This window comes from Acanthisitta chloris, unplaced genomic scaffold (assembly GCF_000695815.1).
Source record: "Acanthisitta chloris isolate BGI_N310 unplaced genomic scaffold, ASM69581v1 scaffold2391, whole genome shotgun sequence".
In the NCBI taxonomy this organism is placed as follows: domain Eukaryota; kingdom Metazoa; phylum Chordata; class Aves; order Passeriformes; family Acanthisittidae; genus Acanthisitta; species Acanthisitta chloris.
The window spans coordinates 22,743-44,581 of NW_008655273.1; the positions used below are offsets into that span (position 1 = coordinate 22,743).

General features: G+C 38.2%; 1 protein-coding gene across 1 annotated transcript in view; it reads right to left on the minus strand.

Annotated features, from left to right (window-relative positions):
* Nucleotides 1-21,833, minus strand: part of RANBP9 (RAN binding protein 9) — a 40,311-nt gene extending 18,478 nt beyond the window's left edge. The window contains exons 1-3 of the mRNA XM_009083810.1: nt 21,807-21,833; nt 13,316-13,427; nt 1,130-1,182 (exon numbers count right to left, since the gene is read on the minus strand). Of these exons, the coding sequence (XP_009082058.1) occupies nt 1,130-1,178 (49 nt within the window). The 5' untranslated portion in view covers nt 1,179-1,182; nt 13,316-13,427; nt 21,807-21,833. The remainder of the gene's footprint in view (nt 1-1,129; nt 1,183-13,315; nt 13,428-21,806) is intronic.
* Nucleotides 21,834-21,839: the final 6 nt, after the last annotated feature.

The following is a 21,839-nucleotide window of genomic DNA, read 5'->3' on the forward strand; positions in this document are numbered from 1 at the left end:
GTGCTGATTTTGCAGGTGAAGAAGCTGCAGAACCTTTTAACAAGCTTCATAATGCTGCACTACTCAATGAAATTCACAGCAAGCAATTTTAGTCTGTGCTTATTTAAAAATACCTGTCTACACCCTCTGCAATTCAATACTGAACTGCTGAAAAGCTGCTGCCAAACAGGTTAATTTGAAAGTATTTTCCATACTTAGACCCTTAAGCTGTATCATCAGTAGCTTCAGCTGGTACCACATTAAGCATCTCTCAGTAAATTAAATACCCCAAATTACTGTAGTTACATTGATTAGTAGCATCTTTGATAATTATTTGCAATGCATCCTAAATCATACTCAAACTTAATGCCACCCACTAATATTTCATGACCCTTAGCTGTGCTCACAGTGTAACTGGGACTTGTAGTCATCACAAGAATCTCTATGAGAACATTTGGGTAAGAAAGTTAATACGCAAAAGTAAAAGAATGCAGACAGTCTAAGATCAATTCAACATGATCTTATACTTTGGTAATTTCAAGAGTCAGTTGGTTTTGTTTCTTGAGTGGGTAATTTTTACACATTTAAAGATCTACTAAAAACCCAACTTTTTGTGTGCACACACACAAAACTTCTGTAAGTACTATACAGAGATACTGCAGACAACTGTTAACAAGGTTGTCCCTGATCAGGAAGTCAATGGAACAGTCATAACTTGAAACTGTGCTGCACACCCTCACTATTACAGTTGGAAAGGCAATGGCACAGAAACTGACAGTAGTAGAGTTCCCTCCATGTCTGACAGAAACTTTTTATCATAGTACATCATCTTTAATGTTAGAAATTCAGTTTACAGGGCAAGGAAATCTATAGCTTTGTTTTTATCAGGAAACACGATGAAAATTTTAAAAACAGTTTCTTCTCTAAAAGGTGTCAGCATAATGTTATAAATAACAGCAGGAGTTAAGGGAAGTAGCACGGGAGCAAATGTACAGTAAAGTTAAACTTTTCAGCTGCAAGCATCACGTAACTCTGGTAATAGATGTAACACAGATGTCACGTACACACTGTTGCCTACCAAAACCTTCCCTTAGAGGTGAAGCATATTTTACAAAAACACAGTTAAGCAATGTAAGTAACAGAAACATACCTGGTAGTCTGTTCATGTTCACACCCTGTGCCGAAAGCCCAATTCCCATGTAACTAAAAACGAAAGAACAGAAGAAATGTATCTGACTTTAACAAAAATACATATACATGTGGGACATTAGTGAACACAGTGTTTCTTGGCAATCATATACCAGTTAAGCTGTTGAGAGGTCATTTAATAGTGGCATAAGAGCACAGGAGCTGAAAAATAATTCCTTGCATATATAGCTTAATACAGACAGGTTCTGTCTCTGCAGGAGGTAAGGACAACTTTCTCTTCTTTGCTTCATCCTGGGTTATCGATGGATAATACTAGTATTAGCCATGATGCTTAAAGCATGAACAAAAAAAGCAAAAGGCCATGCCTTATTTTTAAAGCTCATCATCATATCAATTTCATAATCTTCAACATACCTAATGATGTTTTGCAGACACACTGGAATGAGTAATTTTATAAAACATATATGCAAAACTGTGCACTATTTCAGCAGCAAAATGCATCCTTGTACAGCACTTCAGAAAAGATCACACGAAAACATTCAAGGACTGGACCACAGAGCAGAATGCTATCTTTAGAAATTTACCAGCAATGTCACTTAGCTGCCAGCAATCTGCTGGAAAACTAAAGATAATATTTTTACTATACTAACCAGTAATCTTAAGTCTAAACAAGCTATGGCTAGGTCAATAAAATCCAAAAGAAAGCTTTACAAAAGGTAGTTTTAATAAAGTCAGTGTACAGCACAATTGCCAGCAACTTAGTAACAAATACTGGAAAGCTGAAATGAAGAATTTCCCTGCCCCCAAATAACATTATTTGAAGTGAGGAAAATCTATTTTGCTTGTTTCTCAAGTAAAAATGATTCGTCTCAATGTCACGATGAAGACAACAGGAATACAAAAGGAGAAGCGGCAAAATTAAAAGCTAGGCTTTCACCATTCCCCCTTGCCAAAAATAAACCAACTCCCCCAAACAACTAAAGCATCCAAAAGTCACCTAAACCTAACATTTCCTAGTTATCACAACACTCAAAGCATTCTGACACTAGTTCGCATTAGCTAACATAAATTTGTCACGAAATAATAAACTCTATGAAAACAAAATATTCACCCACTGCAATCTGAAAATAGTTTAAGTCAACAAACGTGACCTTTGTATATCACATCTCATAAAATGCAATGTTTAAGCGGCTACTTCACTTGGAAGTACAGGTTAATCTGCTGTTTTAAATACATTTCACTCAGAATGAAACTGAGCAGCAAATCTCACTAGAAGTGATATAGTTAATTGTGTACTGGGCTTTCTGCTTTTTCTATGGATCACTTCCAACAGTTACCTGCTTCTATGACACTTACAAAGCCCTCCTCCAATAATTTCTAAGGTATAATATCATCTTCCTCTCCGTCCAACATACCAGCATAAACCATATATATCAGATACTATGTTTATAGAGATACTGAAGAGCTGAAGCAAAGGGCAACAAACAAAAGGATACGTCTTTGCTGCATTGCTAATTATATCACTGAGGCACCACTGCAGCAGCAGATTCAACAAAGCCATTATAAATGAAAGCAACAAGTGAAACCCCCTTGATTTTTCCTTAAATAATGATGGTAGAACTGTAATTAGCACAGTCTGGTGTTTGATGCATGAAGGATACTCACGTAAAGACTGAAAAATCTCTTCTTGTAAAGTCTCCTGTTCAGGAGGCCTTATTAAATAAAGAAAGGACATTCATTTGTAAAAAAATATTTTAAGATAACTTAAAGAACTCCACTGACTCCAAAAATCCTTTCAGTGCAAGACATACTGAAAAGCCTTCATCCCAACCAAAGTTTTGTTTCAGTACTCTTATAGAAACAAGATTAAGGTTACACAAAAATGTAAAATGCGAGATAGAAAATCATCATTCAGGCAACATTTTGGTCCCACCTGTTTTTCCTCCTTCAGATATCCTAACTTCCAAGCCTCCTCTTTACCTTAATAGCAATGGTAAACACAGACACACTATATTTAATACAGCTGGGAACAATGATTCTTTACCCACTGGCAATGGGTAAGGTAATGGAAGGCCCTAGGCACTGACACCATCTCAGTAAGAAGACAGATGTTCAACACTATGTATTTTTCCCTGAGATTCCAGCTTGCAACTTACAAGCATACAACTACTTGAGATGTTAACACCATTTCATCAAGGAGACTTGCTACTATTAGAAACTCGAGTAAAGTTAGATTAAAACATTTCAAATAATTAATACATTTAGTACAGACATCGCTCACAAGGCAAAAGGAATGTCTACAGCTTACGGTTTGGAAGTGAGTGAAACTAAAGACTCGTCAATTAAGACAATTAAGTATTTGTAATAGTTGATGGATAGCTAATCTCATGTTCAACTAGATTAGCACACTATAAATGGAGGGGAACACAGTACCATGACAGATAGGCTATAAATGCTCTAAAACTTATCAACAGGAGTCGCATTTATGCCAAATCACTGCATGTAACCTTCTTTTTCCTCACACCTGTAACTTTCACAGGTTTAAAAACTTTTTTGTCTGGCTTTTTAAGACACTTCACCTGTATTTAAGTCCAGAGTCATTAAGACTTGCTTCAGTGGGAATTTCACAAATTGTTCTCCTGTTTGCTGCTTAGGTTCATATTTAGAATCAGAAGAACAGTGGCAGAGCTATGCATTTAAGTTTCTCTGCCTTAGTCTCCAATAAAAACGCAGGGCAGCACAAGCAGACATCCTGGCACCCAGGTGCGATGTAGGCCCAGAATGCTCTCAGTCAGCTCTTGATGCATTTTTTTGCTGTCCTGTCACATGAATAGCTTTGGTCCAGAAGATAGTTACAGACAGGAAGAACAGGTCCACTTAGACTATGTCATGCCATAAGATCTGTCCTGGGGAAAAAAAAGAGGTGTCAACACCATGCAGCACATGCAGTCCATCCTGTAGCACCTTCCAAAAACGGATGTGACACAGCATGGTTGGAGACACCAGAGAGGGTGAATCATGGTGTGGTTCTGATGCCACTTCCCTCATCACCTCCCTCCGCACCTGGGGGCTGTCCCTCCACCTCAGCTCCCCACCTGCTGTGGCAGGAGGATCATTTACCTCAGCAAGTGGAATGAAGTCACCAGGGACCTGTTCTATTAAGCAGCCCCTCTGAGCAATTTCAGTCCCACAGGTTGCTACTCATCACCTCATTAAAGTGCCCAAGTCTTACAGGAGCTCACAAAATTACAACCACTCACAGAACACATGAAATCAACCCACAAGCGACTGAAATAAGAGACTATAACTGAAAACCAATTTAAAGTGCAGCCGATTTGGTATTAAGGACCAAGAAAGCAAGTGCATCTTACAAGGTCTTGATTTTTCATTTCAAATTGTATTTATTCTTGTTCCAGTTCAATTAAGGTACAGATTACCATTTTAGTGTCTCAGCACATCTTCTAGTTCACATTTCACAGCAACAAGTCATAAAGAAATCCTTAGGAATAAACAAAACTACAGTTTTAAATTTGCTGAAGATTCAGCTTTTTGCCAGAAAGCAGAAGAGAAGTCAATGTCAAAAAATCCAAGCACCGTGATAGCCACTTTTTTCCTCTTACACATACAGAAAAGCCTAGGCTTTTCTGCAGTGAAATGTATAAGAAGCAGCAAGCTCACAAAAACTGTTTTCTTCTCAAGTATCTTTCTAGTCAAAGACCTAAATTCACATTTTTGCTGGAGCCTAAAGTTTCTACTTGGATGCCTGAATAGACTGAATGTGAGAAATAAAAAAACCCCAGAGCCAAATATACAGAAAAAATAGCAATGAGAGATGGTACAGAACTGCAGACTGCTAGAAGATAAACAGAAAAAATCCAGCAGTTCATATAAAAGATATACAACTCTGATTTTTATCTGAAACTGTTCCATTAGGATCTTTTAGCGGCTGTGTTAAAAGTACATGGAAGATCTTTTGATATGCAAGTTGATAATAATCAGAACTCAGGTTAATTATATCCCATGCTGCCCATTCCATAAAGAGAAATATAGAATCTATACCAAATCACAGATACCTCAAAGAGCTTACTAGTGGCTTAAGACAAATTTAAGCACTAAATACTCACTTCTCTAGTTAAAAAAACTCCAACAAAATATTCCATACTGTATTTATAAAGACAAGGAAAATAATTTAGCATATATTTACATCATGAAAAAAGTAAAATAGCCTCCCTAGTCCAGGGGTTTCATTAGCAACCTACTACCTACAAAGAGTCAAATTCCTTTTGACTTTCATTCTGCCTACATATTCTACTGAAGACATTAAAACATACATCATGTAGGTTATAATGTATATCATTATAATTAAATCATGCTTCAAAGAAACAAGCTCTTTTGGTGATGGGGAAAGTAAATAATCAATGTGGTATCTCACCCCTTACATGCTATGCATTTAAAGAAAGCAACTTCAACCACAGTGTTAAAACCTAAGTTATCATAATATCTGTAAGGAGCCTAAGTCCAAGCACTAACGATATTTGCACCCATAAATAATGCAACTGAAAACATTCTAATGTTTTGAATGAATTGATGATTAAAAAATGTAGGATTAACACTCTGGAAAAAACATATAGCCTACAAAACAGGTACAGTGTGTTTAACCACCAAGTTTGTATCTTGGAAAAGAGTGCAAGCAGAAAAAAGTGCAACATCTGTAAGAACTTTAAGACTCAATCATCTTCTAAAGGGCTTTCACAACTGACTTTCAAGGACAAACAGTTTGAATAATGTTCTCCTATAGTTTTCTACACTTTCTTCACTGACACTGTAAGGTCAGAAATACAGCACACAAAAAAAGTAACTGCATTTCAACTTTAATATGGTTACTCTCCATTAAAATTTTGTAGAAATATGCTAATTCAAGATCCTTATTGTCTGCACAATCACAATAAGAAATGAGCTGCTAAATTTTTCTCTCTTTAAATGTTTCAAAATATGCCATAGACAGTTTAAGTCTTTCATTTTGAATTGAAAACAAGTTTAATTTTATGGAATGTTTCCAAGGAAACAGTATTTTGAACATGATAAACCCAGGTTTCAGATTAATCCAATTCTACATAGAGAGGAAAAACCAAGTTAAAAAATCAGGCAGTCATCTTGCACAGTGCTCAAAACTGCTATAGCATTTTGCTTGTTATTCCTATAACGTTCCTAGAAAGATGCTCAGTCACTGACATGCCTCCCACTTTCTGAGGTTGCACCATTTCATCTTGTGACATTTCTCCCTAAGCACTAGGGCCTTTTTGGGGTCCATACTGTCAGAAAAGAATAGTTGCATAGAAAATAATATAATGTAAATGTGAGCTACAGTAATCATCTGTACACTATATTTATGCAAATGAGTTTCATAAGAAAGAAATAACGTAAGAGATTTAGCAAAGAGCAGGGACCAAGATAATAAATACATTCTCTTGACTGTTTTTTTAAATTAGAAATCTTCATTTCTAACACACATCAACAAAGGAATAAAACTCTTGTTACAGTTCCAAATACATCTGTCCAGTTAAACACAAACCTCAAATAATCCTCTGGCACATTTAATTGCTGTTCATTTCTCTCAAATGTCAGCTCTCATGCACTCAGGTAAAAGTGAATTATTGCTACAGTTTCACTAAAGATACACTTGCTGATTCATGACCCAATCTCTTCTTGCAGCTGCTCCAATTCAAATGAAGACACTAATGAACTAATGAAAGAAAGATACTTTAGAGCTTATCAGATTCTACTCTATACACAAGTGCTCCGCTAATAATGCCCCAAGACCTACTTATATGTAGAGACTTGGTGAAGTTTGTATGCTGTTTTAAGAAATGCCTGTTCTTGTAACAAATAACTGATGAGGACATGTCAAAACTGTAAAATCACGTCTTAAGACTGCACAAAGTTTTTACATTACATTAGCAGTGTACAAAACAAATACAAACAAACCAGAAACTATGTTTTATATTTTGTTTGTTGGGTTATGCTTTTGTTGTCAACAAGAAAACGGATATACTGGATACGAAAGGAAAAGCCAACTTACTGCAACAGAAACAAGATTTGCAATAAAAGCCTATGTTTTCTGTTTAAAGAGCTACACATACATGCTTGTACGTCCAGTGCTAAAAAACAGCCATAATGTAACAGGTATATAAAGCCTTATTGACACTAACTGCTTTACTCAAAACATATTAATTACTTGCATGAGTTGCTGTACTAACATTATTTTAGTGCAGAACATTTAGCAGAATGTACACACGCACTACAAAGTGTGTCCATGAAGATCTGCATCAGTACCTCTAGACCACAGACTAAACAATCATGCTTGAAGAAGTGTAAGCTAAGCATTATCTGCTAAAAGACCACAGCCTTTCCAAACTTAGTTTTCATTGTTTCTTCTAGATGGCTTACCACTTCTAATTCTCATTTTCATTCTTCTTAAAAAAAGTGGAAGTGTTCCAGGCCAGGCTGGATTGGGCATCAAGCGACCTGGTCTGGTGGAAGGTGTCCATGTCCACAGCAGAGAGGTTGGAACTAGATGCTCCTTAAGGTCCCTTCCAACTGAAACCATTCTGTGACTCTAAAATTTTGCATTTTAAGCATACATCTTCCTCAGCTGTTCTAAAAGCACTGAAGACTTTCTAGAAGTAAACGGCATCACTCTCATCTGCCCATTTTTAGTAGTCGTTATTTACAAATCAATGAATTGCAACAGACAAATTCCAGACACTAAGGATAAAAGCATTTCCCCCAAAAGTACATTTTCCCTGGGAAAAAACAGACAATATTGAAAAAGCTGTATTTAAAATTAAGTGGACACAAGCTCCTACTGTGACCAAAAGCCGCACTCCCACACTCCTGGGCCCAGATGCTCATTCCTACCCCAAATTTCCCTCTCTTTTGCTGCCATAGCTACTCATGAAGCAATACAAACAGCCATGCTGGGGAATGAACCTAGATGAAAACTAACTCACCCTTGAAGTAAACTTTCAGAGAATGGGTTACTCAATTGGTTTTACAGTGAAGCTGACACAAATAGTCACAATCTGAGAAAAGGGACACTAACTCAGTGAGTGTTCAGACTGCTGCTTCTCATGGCCAAATCACCACAAAGACTTCAAACTACAGTTTAGAGTAACAATAAAACAACACTGCCCTGACTGGAAATGAAGAGGTTAATTAAAAAACCAAGAAGTCTAAGACTGAAACTCACATAGAAATGGATGATCACTCAGTAAACCATACACATATAAGCTGTTTATAACATATAATAATGAAAGGTAGTTTGCTTCTGAAAGGGAGTGCGAGCGGCTGTGTGGTTCTTGGCTGCTGGCTGGGGTTAAGCCATGACAGCCAGGTAGGCCAGAGGATACCCTTGAGACTGTCCCTTTGAAAGCAGAACCAGAGCAGAGTATGCTCATGGCTAGTGTGAAATGCCAAAGAGTGAGACCTAAGGTTACAGCAAAGCTCACAGATCCTCAGCTGAGAGAGATTATAGATGAAACTTTACCATTAATGAAGGACACCAGCAGCAGCAGCACAAGGCTTTTGGACTTGTGTTTACATGAACTATGACAGTATCATGCAAGTATCTTTAGTTGTGTAAAAGAGGAAAACATTAACTGGTATCTGAAATAAAATGTTAACTGGGAGTCTGTAGGGCAGATGCATTACTGCTTTACATAAAGACAGATGACCTAAATATGTAGAAGACTAGCACAACTGAACTCAGTGAAAAGCAGCAAAAGAAAACTGAAATCAACATCTGAGAGACTGGAAACTCATTTGGATATACTCACTTGAAATACTCACCTAGCCATAAGAATGGCCACCATGGTGGTAATTTTTTGAAGGTGAAGGGACAGTACAGTATTGTAACAGATTTACAGACTAAGGCTTAAATCTCTAAATCACAGGAATAGGTCCACAGGACTTAGCACACCCTTGTTCATTCCCATTCCTAGACTCCCAATGCAGTTTGCTTTAACTAAGCTACTATTCTAGAATTTTAGATGAAACTAGAGTTTTATACAAAAGACAACACCCTGTATATCTCACTCCCTTGAGTACTGTGTTTGGAAATTACAGAACAAAAACTACGAGCAGTACTTGTGGTTCTCTGATAGACTGATTAGAAATGAGGACTGCATTAAGAGCTTACAGAGGTTTAATTTAAAGCTAAAACTGTTTGGCTTCCACACCTACATCACAATTTTTTGACTGTACCTGCTGCAACTGACACATGTATTTATTTATTTTTAAATTAACTGGAAATTTCAGTAGAGATGCAGATAATGCTCTCCTTCCTACTATGTTTTCTAATCATCACCTTGGTACTGTTCCCCACACTTATACCCATTACTCATCTGCTGCTACCATAGTTCATAGTATCTGAAGGGGTTGGAATGAATCTTAGAGATCACCTAGTTCCAACTCCCTGCCATAGGCAGGGACACCTCCCACTCGACCAGGTCCAGTGCTCAAGGCCTCATCCAACCTGGCCTGGAACATTGTCAGGGTTGGGGCATCCACTGTCTCCCTAGGCAACCTGTGCCAGTGTCTCACCACCTTCCCAGTAAAAAACCTCTTCCTAATATCGAATCTAAATTTCAATTTGTACCCGTTACTCGTCCTGTCACTGCAATCACATCACCATTCACAGTGTTCCACATGAAGCCAAACAAAACAAAGCAAAAGAGTATAAAAGGAGAATATAAACAAATAGAGGCTCTTAGGCTACAAATGACAACATGAAATTAAGAAAAAAACCTGAAGAAATAAGGAACAGCAGAAAATATTTACAAAGCAACATGACAATAGGTTAGCACTTTTAACAAGAATGCAAAAGTATTTAAGATAATTATTTCATATATCTGTACTGTAAGCAGCACATAAAATACCTTAGGACTTCTAAGGCCAAACACTCTACAAATACCAAGACAGCTTTTGTTTCAATGATATTTCAACCTTATTACTTCTATTGAACTTAATTCTCACTTTCCTTTTTCTCATCCGTTACCATCAGTTGCTGCATGACCCTATCACCCACACTGAGGTATCAAAATGCAACTTCACTCTTCATCTGCTCTGCTACACCAACCTCCATGCTCAGTTCTTACTTCCTAGTAAACCTATTTTCATGCTTTCTTCAGTGCGTTCATAAATAAATTGGTCATGAACGTCTGCAAAATTAACATATTATGCACCTTCAAATTCCTGCTCAAGACAGTTACCCCCCAAATACCTGGAGAATTTAATGATCCAGGTCATTATTGTGACAAAACCGACGCTGTTCTCACACACAAACAGCCACAGGTGTCCATACTGGAAGCCATGCCATATCCATGCTCTAAATTAAAAAGAGCTGTGCTTCTTCAGGGGAGGTGAATAATCTTCATGATTGCTCCACAATTCTGAGATACACAAGATCAGATTCCAGGAGCAGCACCAGTGAGTGCTACAGTAACACAATAAATAAATCTCCTACAGTAAGTTTTTAGTGAAGGTTTTTGATGATTTCAGGCAAGTCATGCTAAGCAGAGCACACAAACGAGAATGCTGTTAGACTTACGCATGTAATACAGTACACAGACTAAATACTTTAAGCTGAGTTTATTAAAAAAAATAAATATAAGTCGTAAAGGCTACTACCAAAGGGACCTCCAAATAAACACCACTAAATTATCCACTGACATTTATGAAAGTTGGAAGCTGTACTTCAGCTTGCAGATAGATATCTGAGTTGCCTCGGGTAGTCCAGGATTTATTTTAAACAGTACTATAAAATACAGCTGCAGCGCTTCCACAGTTAGGCTCAGACCTTGAGAACAGATTATTTTGCAACAGCAAGGCATTTTAGCTAATTGACCCTATTAGTTACACGCTGGTTGTCTACAGATATGGTCTTCCTGAACTCTCTTCCCATTACCAGACACCAAGTAAAGACAAAACAAAATTGTTAAAAATGTACCTGGAGCAAACCAGGTAAAATGCAACAGGCACTGAAAAAGAACTAATAAACCCTATCAGGCACAAACTGATTGTTACAGGCCAACTTCAATTTCTCTGCTCTAAATTCCCCAGTTTACTTATCACAGAAAACATTTATTAGTTTGAATGCAGTGTAACACTGAACCATAAGAGATTCATTCTGCATCTCATGAAAAGACTTCTTGGACCTGAAACAGGGTCTAGAGATAAGTACATTACACCCAGTGAGATTCCACATGTTGACTCCTGCTCTTTATCAGCCAAGCTAGATTTGGCTTTGGCTCTGTACACAGTATTTTCCAGCATTCATACTAACTTAGACAATGAAAAAAAATTAACATCTCAGCTCATTATGCCACTAGTGTTTCATAAAGGGACACAAAAAAAGGTCACAAGGCTGAAACAAGGACAAGGCAGTATGCATTATCATTAACTGAACTGAGCACCCCTCCATTTTTAAGCAATTTCACCTGGTGACTTCACAAGTCTTAGCTATGTGCATCTTGAAAACAACCATTTAAACAACAAAACCTTGAAAAACTTTACTCAAAGGGTGTTTTTCTGCTTCCGTAGGATTGCCTTGAGTGGCCTACTGAACTAGACATCACTAAAATTCAACAAAAATATCTAAGGTAAAGTGTTAGTGAAGCTATGTAAAGCAACATCCACACACATGGACACTCAAATCCATCACTTCCAAACTAAGGAGGCAGAAACCTGTTTCAAGAAGAGATGAGCATTACAGGAAGAACCTCTCACTAACTGATAGCAGCAGGGCAATTTTAAAAAAAATGTTCCTAAAAAAACCCCCCAAAAAACCCCAACACTAAACCCAATAACAAACCAAACAAAAAACCCCACACCCACAAAAGTTGTGCGTAAAATTGATAGCAAAACATTACTTGAAACACCATCTACTATTGTCTCCATTTAAAAATGAGGTCTTCATAGTGTGACAAAAGTATAGCTATGGACCTAAGTTTTTCAAAGCAAAGAAATCTCCCAGAGAACTTTTGGGAAGAGAAGCAACAACAAACTCAAACGCCCCTACAAAGCAACAGCAATACTGAAAGGCTGGTCTTTCCAAATATCACTATATAATATTAGAAGTAAAACAAAAAAGTTTGACTACTGTTTCTGACTTACAGAAGGCTTACAGACACTGGGAAAATGAAAGAAACAAACTGCAGCACAACAGAAAGAAAATACAAAGGTACTGCATTTCATCCAAAGAGCTACAACATCAGTCTTTTCTCTCAGATTTAATTTTACAACAGGACATAAGTATCTGCAACATGGTTGTACAGCACCTAGAGCAGGGACATTCAGTCCTGACTAGAACACTGAAGCAGAACCAGATAATGTACTACAGCACATTGGAAAGAAGTATCGTTTAGTCAGTCCTACAGAGGCAACACAGTCAATGTCAGGATTAAATCACATCCTCCCCCAAAGGCGGTCAAAGATGAAAAGGAATTAAAGTGGTCTAGCAAAGATTGCATTAGCACTCCTAGACTTTCCCAGGTGAGATTCTATCTGCCTCAGTAGACATAAAAGCATGGTACCACTTGTGCTTCAAGAGATTCATAATTCAGATGATTCTGGGAAGCAGCAGCTTCTTACTCATCAACTCTTATTCCTTCCAAAGGGTGACAAATTCCCAGGCACCTATTCAGAACACTTCCCTTTATTCTTATTACTGTTCATCAACAAGTAGCCTCAAAAATAACTTTCAGTTTCAAAACTGATATGACATCCGTGAAAAGACCACACTGAGGAGGTAAGTTGGTAAGCTCCACACCCTAAAAACTACCTAAAAATTACATAAAGGTCTCTAAAAGGTCAAACAGCCAAAAAACAACACTTTAAAGGTAAGAGCAGGGTCAAGCTATGGTCATTCAAACCCTAACCTCTCTGTCAAGAAAAAATGAGATGATGTTATGGTATTTATAGTGTACACTGATTTGTGGAAAATAAGTAACACAATGAATTATCTTAAAACAACCAAATATAAGAGTGCAGCTTCTCAGGAATAAGGAATCAAGCTATATGAAGCAGTAAAATATAAAAATAAGTTTTGATACCAAAGACATCTGTTTACTGAAAGATGATGTGAGAATATTTCAAACAATAATTAATTAATAATGCACTCAATGCTTACCCATCTCTTCCCTTACTGACAATTTTAACTTCAAAATAGTATATGCCACAGGCTGCAGGTATAGGATGTGTAGCTCGAACTGAAGCAGCATCTTTTGGAGTTTTCCCATGACCTGGAAAACAATGACATTCAAAACACAACAAAAATGTGTTTTAGATAATTGCAAAAGGTGACTCAAAGGTATGCATGTCAACTACTCAAAACAAAAGGCTTGTGTAATGAGAAAACAATTTACAATATTCTAATCAGACTGACTTTTATGCTAGGGTATTTTCTTAAAGCATTAAGTTTTCATTATAAGCACCTGTATTGCAATTAAGCATGTTATAAGAAGTCCTGGATATAGTATTCTAAAAGGTCCTACAATTATTTGAAGGGAAACCAGAAGAAAGTTTCACCACGGTAAGCAACACACTTGACCCACCTGGGTTTGGAAGAACTGTATGATTTCTCAAATGCACTAGGCTTACTGATTTTTATAGACTGAAACATGATATAAGAGAATTTAATCTAATGCTTAGTGCTCCTGAATCTACAAGTTATTTAAGATACTTTAATTCTAATGTCCTCCAGAATAAACATCGGTGATTATACAGGACATACTACTCATAATTAACTTCCATGTTCTGAATGTTGTTCCATGACAGCAATAAGCATTACAGCCTGCACCTCAGCTCATGCAGCTCCTCCTCCTTTGTCTTATCAGCCTCACTACGCCTTATAGAAGAATGCCCAATGTCAGTTCTTGTCTACTCTCAATATTTTCAGCCTAAATCAGAGAGCCACTTGCACTTCACTGAGACTAACTCTTCTGAATGTGTCACCCTCTTCACAACCCTTTATTCCAAACTTGGCCACTTGGAAGCAGACTTTTGATTGTATGTCTTCTTAGCAGCAACCCATTCAAGCAAGCTCACTGTCTCCCAGGTACACCAAAATCCCCCAATTATCATGTGAAGGTCACACATGGGGCCATGGGATATAGTTTGAAAAATTTTAAAAAGCAAGGCAGAAAGCATATTGGATCCTGACAAGAGGTAAGGTAATTCGGTAAGATGGCAACCAGGAACAGACTGCCAATGCCATAAGAATAATTCACACAGATCCCATGCCCACTCTCCATGTGGATCTGAGGCATGATGAAAAGAGCTGACTGGTTTTGAGTGTGCTGTATAAATCACTTGTGTTGCAGCACTCCAGCTGTCATTTCCAGGCCAGACAGGGAGGCCTACTGCACCTGATCTGCATATGCAAAAAACCCACAACCAAACACGCTCCTTCCAGGGGCATTAACGCTGGAATTACTGCTCAGGCTCAGATCAATCGTGTGTCGTGTGCAGCAAGCCCAATCACACAGCAAAGAAAAAACTGCAGGAGAATAACAGCATAGGCAGCCTAAAAGATCAAGCCCAGCTAGCCTACAGTACTGAACCTCTAAGCCGAGAGATTTGGGTACTAACCTGTGTGGAACATCTAAGCACAACACTCTGTGGTGTAAATGTTCATGTAACGGTCAATGCTTATCAGCCTGAAGAGCCAGCACCTACCAGCTCCTACCAAATGGCATATGCTCAGCCAAGGAGAACTCACACCATGGCTTGCACCTGCATCCAAAACTTTACTGGCAGACCATGAATTCTCTACTCACTGAAATTAGGTTTAACCTACGAAGTTTTTCTGATGTAACTAGCTCATCCTGGTGTGCTACCACCTTCAGGCAACCGGACAACTGTTTTACTTTTCTGGATGCAAATCCAGTGTCCACTTCAATGTGCCATTACTATTACTAAACATTTTGTATACAGATCCTTTGATCACCTCACAAGTGTTTTATAATGTTGAGCTTATTACCTACCTTCTGCATGTTGATTTCTGAAGTCTCACATGAGGAAAAACAGTAATTTACTCCTTCATACACAAGACAGCATGCATGGTTTTTTGTTCACTACTTACAAGTTATTTCCTCAGGCTGTGAGACAACCAAGGTAATAACTAAGTACATAATCTTAGAGCTTCCATGGGTTTTTTCGGTTTTCAAGTGCTAGCAGCTCACTGTTTAGCCATTATAAATTAGATTATTATTCCTAAGTATGCAGAAATCCTTCAGCAACAAGAGCAGAACATTAAACTCCTAAGATACCTCTTAAATTCAGATAGGTCTGATTAAATGCTGCATTAGTTAGAGGGGGAGGGGAAGAAAAAAATGCTTTCTTTTTAAATGTCCTTAGGTTTTTACTTTAAAATAGGCTGCAAAGAAGTTCCCTTGGTTACTCTATACACTCGACAATCTGTGTAGTTTCAGCCTGAGTCATTCTCCTTATTTGGGAAAGTCTTCCACATAGAAAAGACTAAAGTAGTATGAACTAGCCAAATATTATTGAAAATGTACATCTATTACCCAGCAGACTTTGCTTTATGAAATCACAATCTAAGTGTTTGGAAACAATACCTATTTAAGGTATTCTTAGCACTTCTTCCTGAAACTCTCCTCTCACACCCTCCCCAATCCAGGCAGCTATTTGAAAGGACATACCAGGAACCAGATTGATTAACTGATCAGTCTTTAAGAAACCTACCAGATTTTTTTAAGCAGCAGATCAGTTCCCTGATCCAGTTCACAACACAGCCACACACAGCTGTCACACTGCAAATAAGAGGTCAACACAGGGGCAGAAGTAACAGGATACCTTACCAGTATTGCCAAACACTTCATGGTGGTGAAGCAACATGCTTGGGGAAGTCAGTGCCCAAAACTACTTTCATCCCATTAAAACAGAAGACACCCTAAATTTAGAACTTTTGTCCTTCTAATATAATCTCATGTGAATCCCATTATGCTGCTTTTATTTGTATTTACACACAATTATTATGTCTAACAGCAAATTCAACATCATCAAGCACTCAACTACTTTCAGCCATTCCAAATACCTCTACATCACCTCAACAAGATAGTTGAGTACTACCAAGCTATGCTGGGTTACACGAGGAGTCAAGAGATACCAGTTATCAGCCAGTTTTAGAAGAAGAAAGAGGCTCTTTACAGAACAGGTAGTAAACCCACAAAATTTCTTACCAAAGTATACTACAGATGTTAGTGTTTAAGAGGACACTGCGCAAACTTCTAGAACAGAAGTTAACTGACAAACTGCCTTGAGCTCAGGATGTCCTTCAGCTTAAAATGGCTGGAAACTGAGAGGGGAAACACACATATGGCACATATGCCTCACATGTTTTTAGACATTTTCACAGGCAGTCACTTACCACCGCTGTCACCAATGGGACACTGAGCTGAGCAGCCTGTTAGCTTGATGTTATATACTGCTGTCACATTCTTTGGTAACCTGAATCCTCACTTCCTTGTTTGTGAATAAAAAAGAACTTTGACACCCAGCTCTGAGCTTCTGAATTGGAGGTTCCAAACACCTTAGGAATACTGCCCTATGTTTTCTCAAAACAGGCCTCTCTCTCATGAACTATAGTTAAAGTACTTAAAAGAATTCTTTTAAAGTATGTCTTACCTAACACCGAAAATAAATAATTTCCAGTATTAGAACTCTACAAACAGATGCATTGGGGCAGAGAAGGGAAAACAGGTCTACAAAGCTTGAACTTTAAACCAGATCATAGGCAAGTTCAATTATCAGAATTATTTTTGATTAGGCTTTCATTAAACGTATTTAACAACCATAAGCTGACCATGCTTTATTTCATTTTTACTAAAAGTAGTACTATCAATCCTTTAGCAAAATTAAGTTGAAGTTAATCTAAATTTAAATTCCATCTACTTGAAAAAGCTAATCCAGATAAAAACATGCTTAAAGAAGCCATTTCTGTTTCAAAAAGATAATCTTTGAACCTAAATCTAACACATATGCACCAAGCAGTCCAGAAGAAGTCTATGTGAGCATCTACTCAGACAAAAGTAAACGTGTTTATCCAGTTTGAATCTGTAAATGAAGTTTACATAAGCTGAACTGCAGTTATTTCCAACAGGTGGTTCAATGACTTGCTCACACTGCCAAAAATAAAATAATCAAGGCCTAATCTTCTGTTGAATTCATTAGGAAAGTTTCACTGAGACAAGAATGGAACAGGCTGCCCAGGGAAGTGGTTGAGTCACCACCCCTAGAGGTATTTACAAAACCTGTAGATGTGGCACTTGGGGACACGGTTTAGTGGTGGACTCAGCAGTGCTGGGTTTGTGGTTAGACGCAGTGACCTAGAGGTCTTTCCCGACTTACATGATTCTATGATTCTAAGAAGAAAAAAAAAAGACAATTTACTAATTTTACTTCGTTTCCCATTTAGAAAAGTAAGACATCTCAGAGCTACAAAGGTGTCCAAAACAGGCAAACCGTACTGAATGCATCTCGAGTGTTTTCTGCCAGAAAAATTGGTACCATCTTTGTACCACTGAGTGACAAGACAGAACTATTACTACAGAATCCTCTTCAGTTTGTTACAGAAAATGGAACGCATAGTTTGCACTGAAAAATAATTTTTTTTTGTTTTTCAGTTTGGCACTAAAGACAGTTCAAAGGCAACTGCACTGTAAATAAATGACTGGCTAAGATTTCCTGGCCTGTGCTACATTAGAAAAAGTTCATGCAATGGCAGCTTACTCAAAATTGCATAACTTTCCTCAGCTTTTTTTGGACAACTGTCACAAGACTGAAGTTACTATAGGACTTCCCATGATTTTAGCACCAATAATTTAGTCTGTTTACCTAATTCTGTATATAGTTTCTTCCATGGTTACAACCCGCACTGAGTCTGTGTTTTTATCTCCTTATACTACACAGCATAGATCACTATCTGCTGGAAACCTAACTTGTCTGTCTAGTGGTACATTCATATCAGATATGGCATTTATGAAATCCCTGTTTTTCAACAAGATCCATGTGTTAATTCTGAATATTTTAGAAATATGTAGGACTATTTTTAAAGATGTCTTAATAGCTACATATTTTGTGTGGTAACTGCTTTACATGCAGCCTACTTATGCTTTCTTTACCACTTACCTACAGCCCAGAGCTGTAAAAATTAAGTGAAATGACAAATTATTTTTCTGATACGGTTCTTCATTGTCCCCTTACATAGATATATCACAAACAGTCACTAGGATAGTGTTAGCTTTCTAGCAGCTTGAACAGCTAACTGGCCACAACACAAAAATGTATGTCTGTCCATCTGAAAAACAAAAATACCCTTAGGTATAGTCTTTAATACAGTGCATTTCATACCCAGATTTTGACAAAGCTGCCTAATCAAGAATCAGAATTTGTAAAAGTGTAACAGAATAGGTCACTGTGGAAAGAAAACTAGCCTGTTCTGGTAAACACCACGGCAGTCAGTGTATCCTCCCTTCAAACACCTCCCCATGTATGTTTTCCTTTCATTTTTTAAATAACACCCTGATTCTGAGAGATGACACAAAAGAGCACTGACTCTCAGGTTCTGTTGACCCATGACAGAATTTAAAGAGCTAGATTATATTCCTTTTTTTAAACCTCCACTACTTGATCAATGCCTTGCTTTGTGACAGTTTTAATTTTTAAGCACTCTGTAGGATGCTTGCAAAAATCTTCAGGTCCAGAAATGCAGTAGACAAAGCATCACAGCTGCAGTGGGTTGAGAGAGTCACGTACTGCAGTTCACGTTTCTATACAAGTCGTCCACTGGTAAGCAAGAAAACGAAAGGAATCCTCAAAAATTACATGGAGAGGACCATCACTCCTCTCACAAACCAATGAAACAAAAACGTCACTACTCACAATACATCAGCACATTAAAATTACGCAGCTAGTTATAAAAAAAATTACTTCAAAAGCATTTGCTATGACTGTCCCTCCTCCTCACTGCCTTGCCTTTTCCAGAGGCAAGTATTCCCAACACATCCAGAGTGAAAGGAAAGCACTGATGTTACCACTTTCTACCTCCTATCAGTCACAGGGCAGGAAGAAATTCCTCCAGAATTAAAAAAACAGTTCTACAGTCAGAAATCTACAGAGGCAAGCAGAGAAAGTTTATGTGTACAAGGTACCTATACTACAGGAATAGAAAACAGTTAAGAATTGCTTTAGATTACATAGGCTTCTTTGGACAAATCTTCTTTCGGTATTTTGGTCAAGAATACAACAAATCTTTATCCATGTCCAACGTGTGATTCAAATTTCCTTTCAACAAAAACATCCACCCTTCTTCAACTGCTACTTAGGTAACTTCAGAAGCACTGCAAGTGCCAATATTCCTTAAGAAGGTACTTTGAACACTTGCTTTTCAGACCTCTATTTGCAACTGATTTGTAAGAAACTATTTCATGATGCTAAGCACATTCTTACTATCTTCCCTTGTTCTCCTCACTGAACCTATTCATGTTCTTCTCTTTTGTTGTGTTCTTAGGGCTGAAGGATCCAGAAAGGAGGAAAGGCAGACGTTTTAGTGTTTGGTTTTCTCCCCCCACAGTTCTCAGGTAGGAATGCCCTGATACCATTCACTGCTTATCCCAGTTAGCAACTCCAGGTGCCAGGCTAGTAACATAAACAGGGAGCTGCCCTAACAGCCACCTTCATTAAATTACCAGGAAGAAAAGATGGGCCACTTAAGAAGCCATTCACTCCCATCTGCACTTAGGAAAAAGGAAAGCACAGGCATGTTATATTGGCACCTCTCCTTTTCACAGTCTTCTGGGCTAACCTAGAAGTCTTCAACCTTTATCACTTACCATTATTTAAGAGCTAAAGGTATTTTATTATTATAACCTACTAACTGTGCTTTATGACTTCTGGTAGAGAACTCGCAGTACTTCCTATGTTACCTATACTTCAGAAACATGCTGAGCCTCTGGTAATTTCTTTGAGGAATTTCTTTCTCTTTTTTAACAGTAAGGCAAAGGAGCTAAGCGAGGAAATACAGAAATAACACAAGGAAAGCTTAAAAACATACTTCTGCAATTACACTGACAGATTAGAGAGGTTTCACCTCTAAATTCTAGCTCATGAGCAAAAGGAGTTGGCCAAAACAAAACAAAGGAGCAGAAGGGCTTGATGTCCATAAAGCTATGATCATCTTCTAAGAAAAAAAAAAAACCAACCCCAAACCAAGCAACCCGTTGCCACCAGAAAATACAAAACGCTTCTAAAAATACAAGGTCATAAAACACTGAACAAAGGCCAGGAAATTCGGAGTTGAGTATTAAATTACACATCCTTAAATCACTAGGAGCCTCCCAGAAACCTGCTCTATGGTCATCAGACTCCTTTATTATCTTTGTATGGTGTGTTAAACTTAGCATTTTTAACTGAGTGTTTTGTATATAATAATAAAGCCTCTCTATTAAAAAAAAGAAAAAGTCTCCCAGAGTACATTTAATCCTTTCATGGCAGCCAAATCCTGCCATGTGTTTGTGTTGCCGTTTTCCTCCTCCGATTAAACAGTAACATGTTTATTGAGATTTCCCTTGAATTTCTCCACTGCAAACTCTGAGAAAGGGTAATTGCAGGGTTGTTTTTTCTCCTCCCACTACGTTCATTTGACTACAGACTGACAAAAGATCCAGTTCTTTGCAGCCAACTCAGAAGTGGTTTTGAATCCACAACACTTCTACTTTAGGACTCTGGGCCTGGAACGCCAGATGTGCCCGTGTTTTTTCAGGTCAGAGTGTATGCTTGTGCTTCCAGGTTTTATGACATTTCATAACAATCAACACAAGTTTCTCTCCTACTGCCTCTTGTTGATTTCTTTTGTTTTTATTAAAACCATACTCGTGTTTTTTTACCTTTCCTTTGAAAACCTGTAACTTCAACTATGAAACATCTAGGCAGAAAGTTATAAAGTCACCTTCATTAACTCGAGCCCTTGTCATTCTTTCCCTCAAATCACTCTGCACAATAGTTAGGCAAGGCTGTTACCAGTGACTTTAAAGCCATTTTTTCGCAGTTTAAAAATAAACCGTGTTTTTCTCTGTGCTTTCCCCTCCCGTCATTTCCGTGTCTAATAGCTTAACGCTTGCTGCTCTTAACTCCGTTTAACCCTTGCTCTTCTCGAGAGGAATGAAAAAAAAAAGAAGAAAGAAAAGCAGCCACTTCTTTTCTCTCTCATTACCATAAACAGGACACGTCACGACGAGTGTCCTTTATTCTCCTGCCTCAGACCTCAACGTGCTAGCGATACCTGAATCCACGGAGGAAGTCTCGGAGTTTACATAATGCCCACTCCAGGAGCATAAGGAGGCGGGGGCGGCCCCTTGCCCCCCCTCCACCGGGCACGGCGACAGGCACGGGGGGAGGGGAAAGGAGAGAAAAATAAAGCCGAAATAAGGAAAAAAAACACAAGCCCCTTGTCTCCACGCTGCGGGCGATTTCGGGGCTCGGGAAGCAGAGGAGAAGAAAGAGGGAAAGGAGCGTGTGTTATTTCCTGTTATTGTTACTCCTGTGCCCACTGCCCGGCGCGGGGCTCGGGCCGCTGCCGCCCGGCCCGGGGGGACCCTCACCTTTGTAGTGCACCCGCAGGTTGTTCTGCGAGA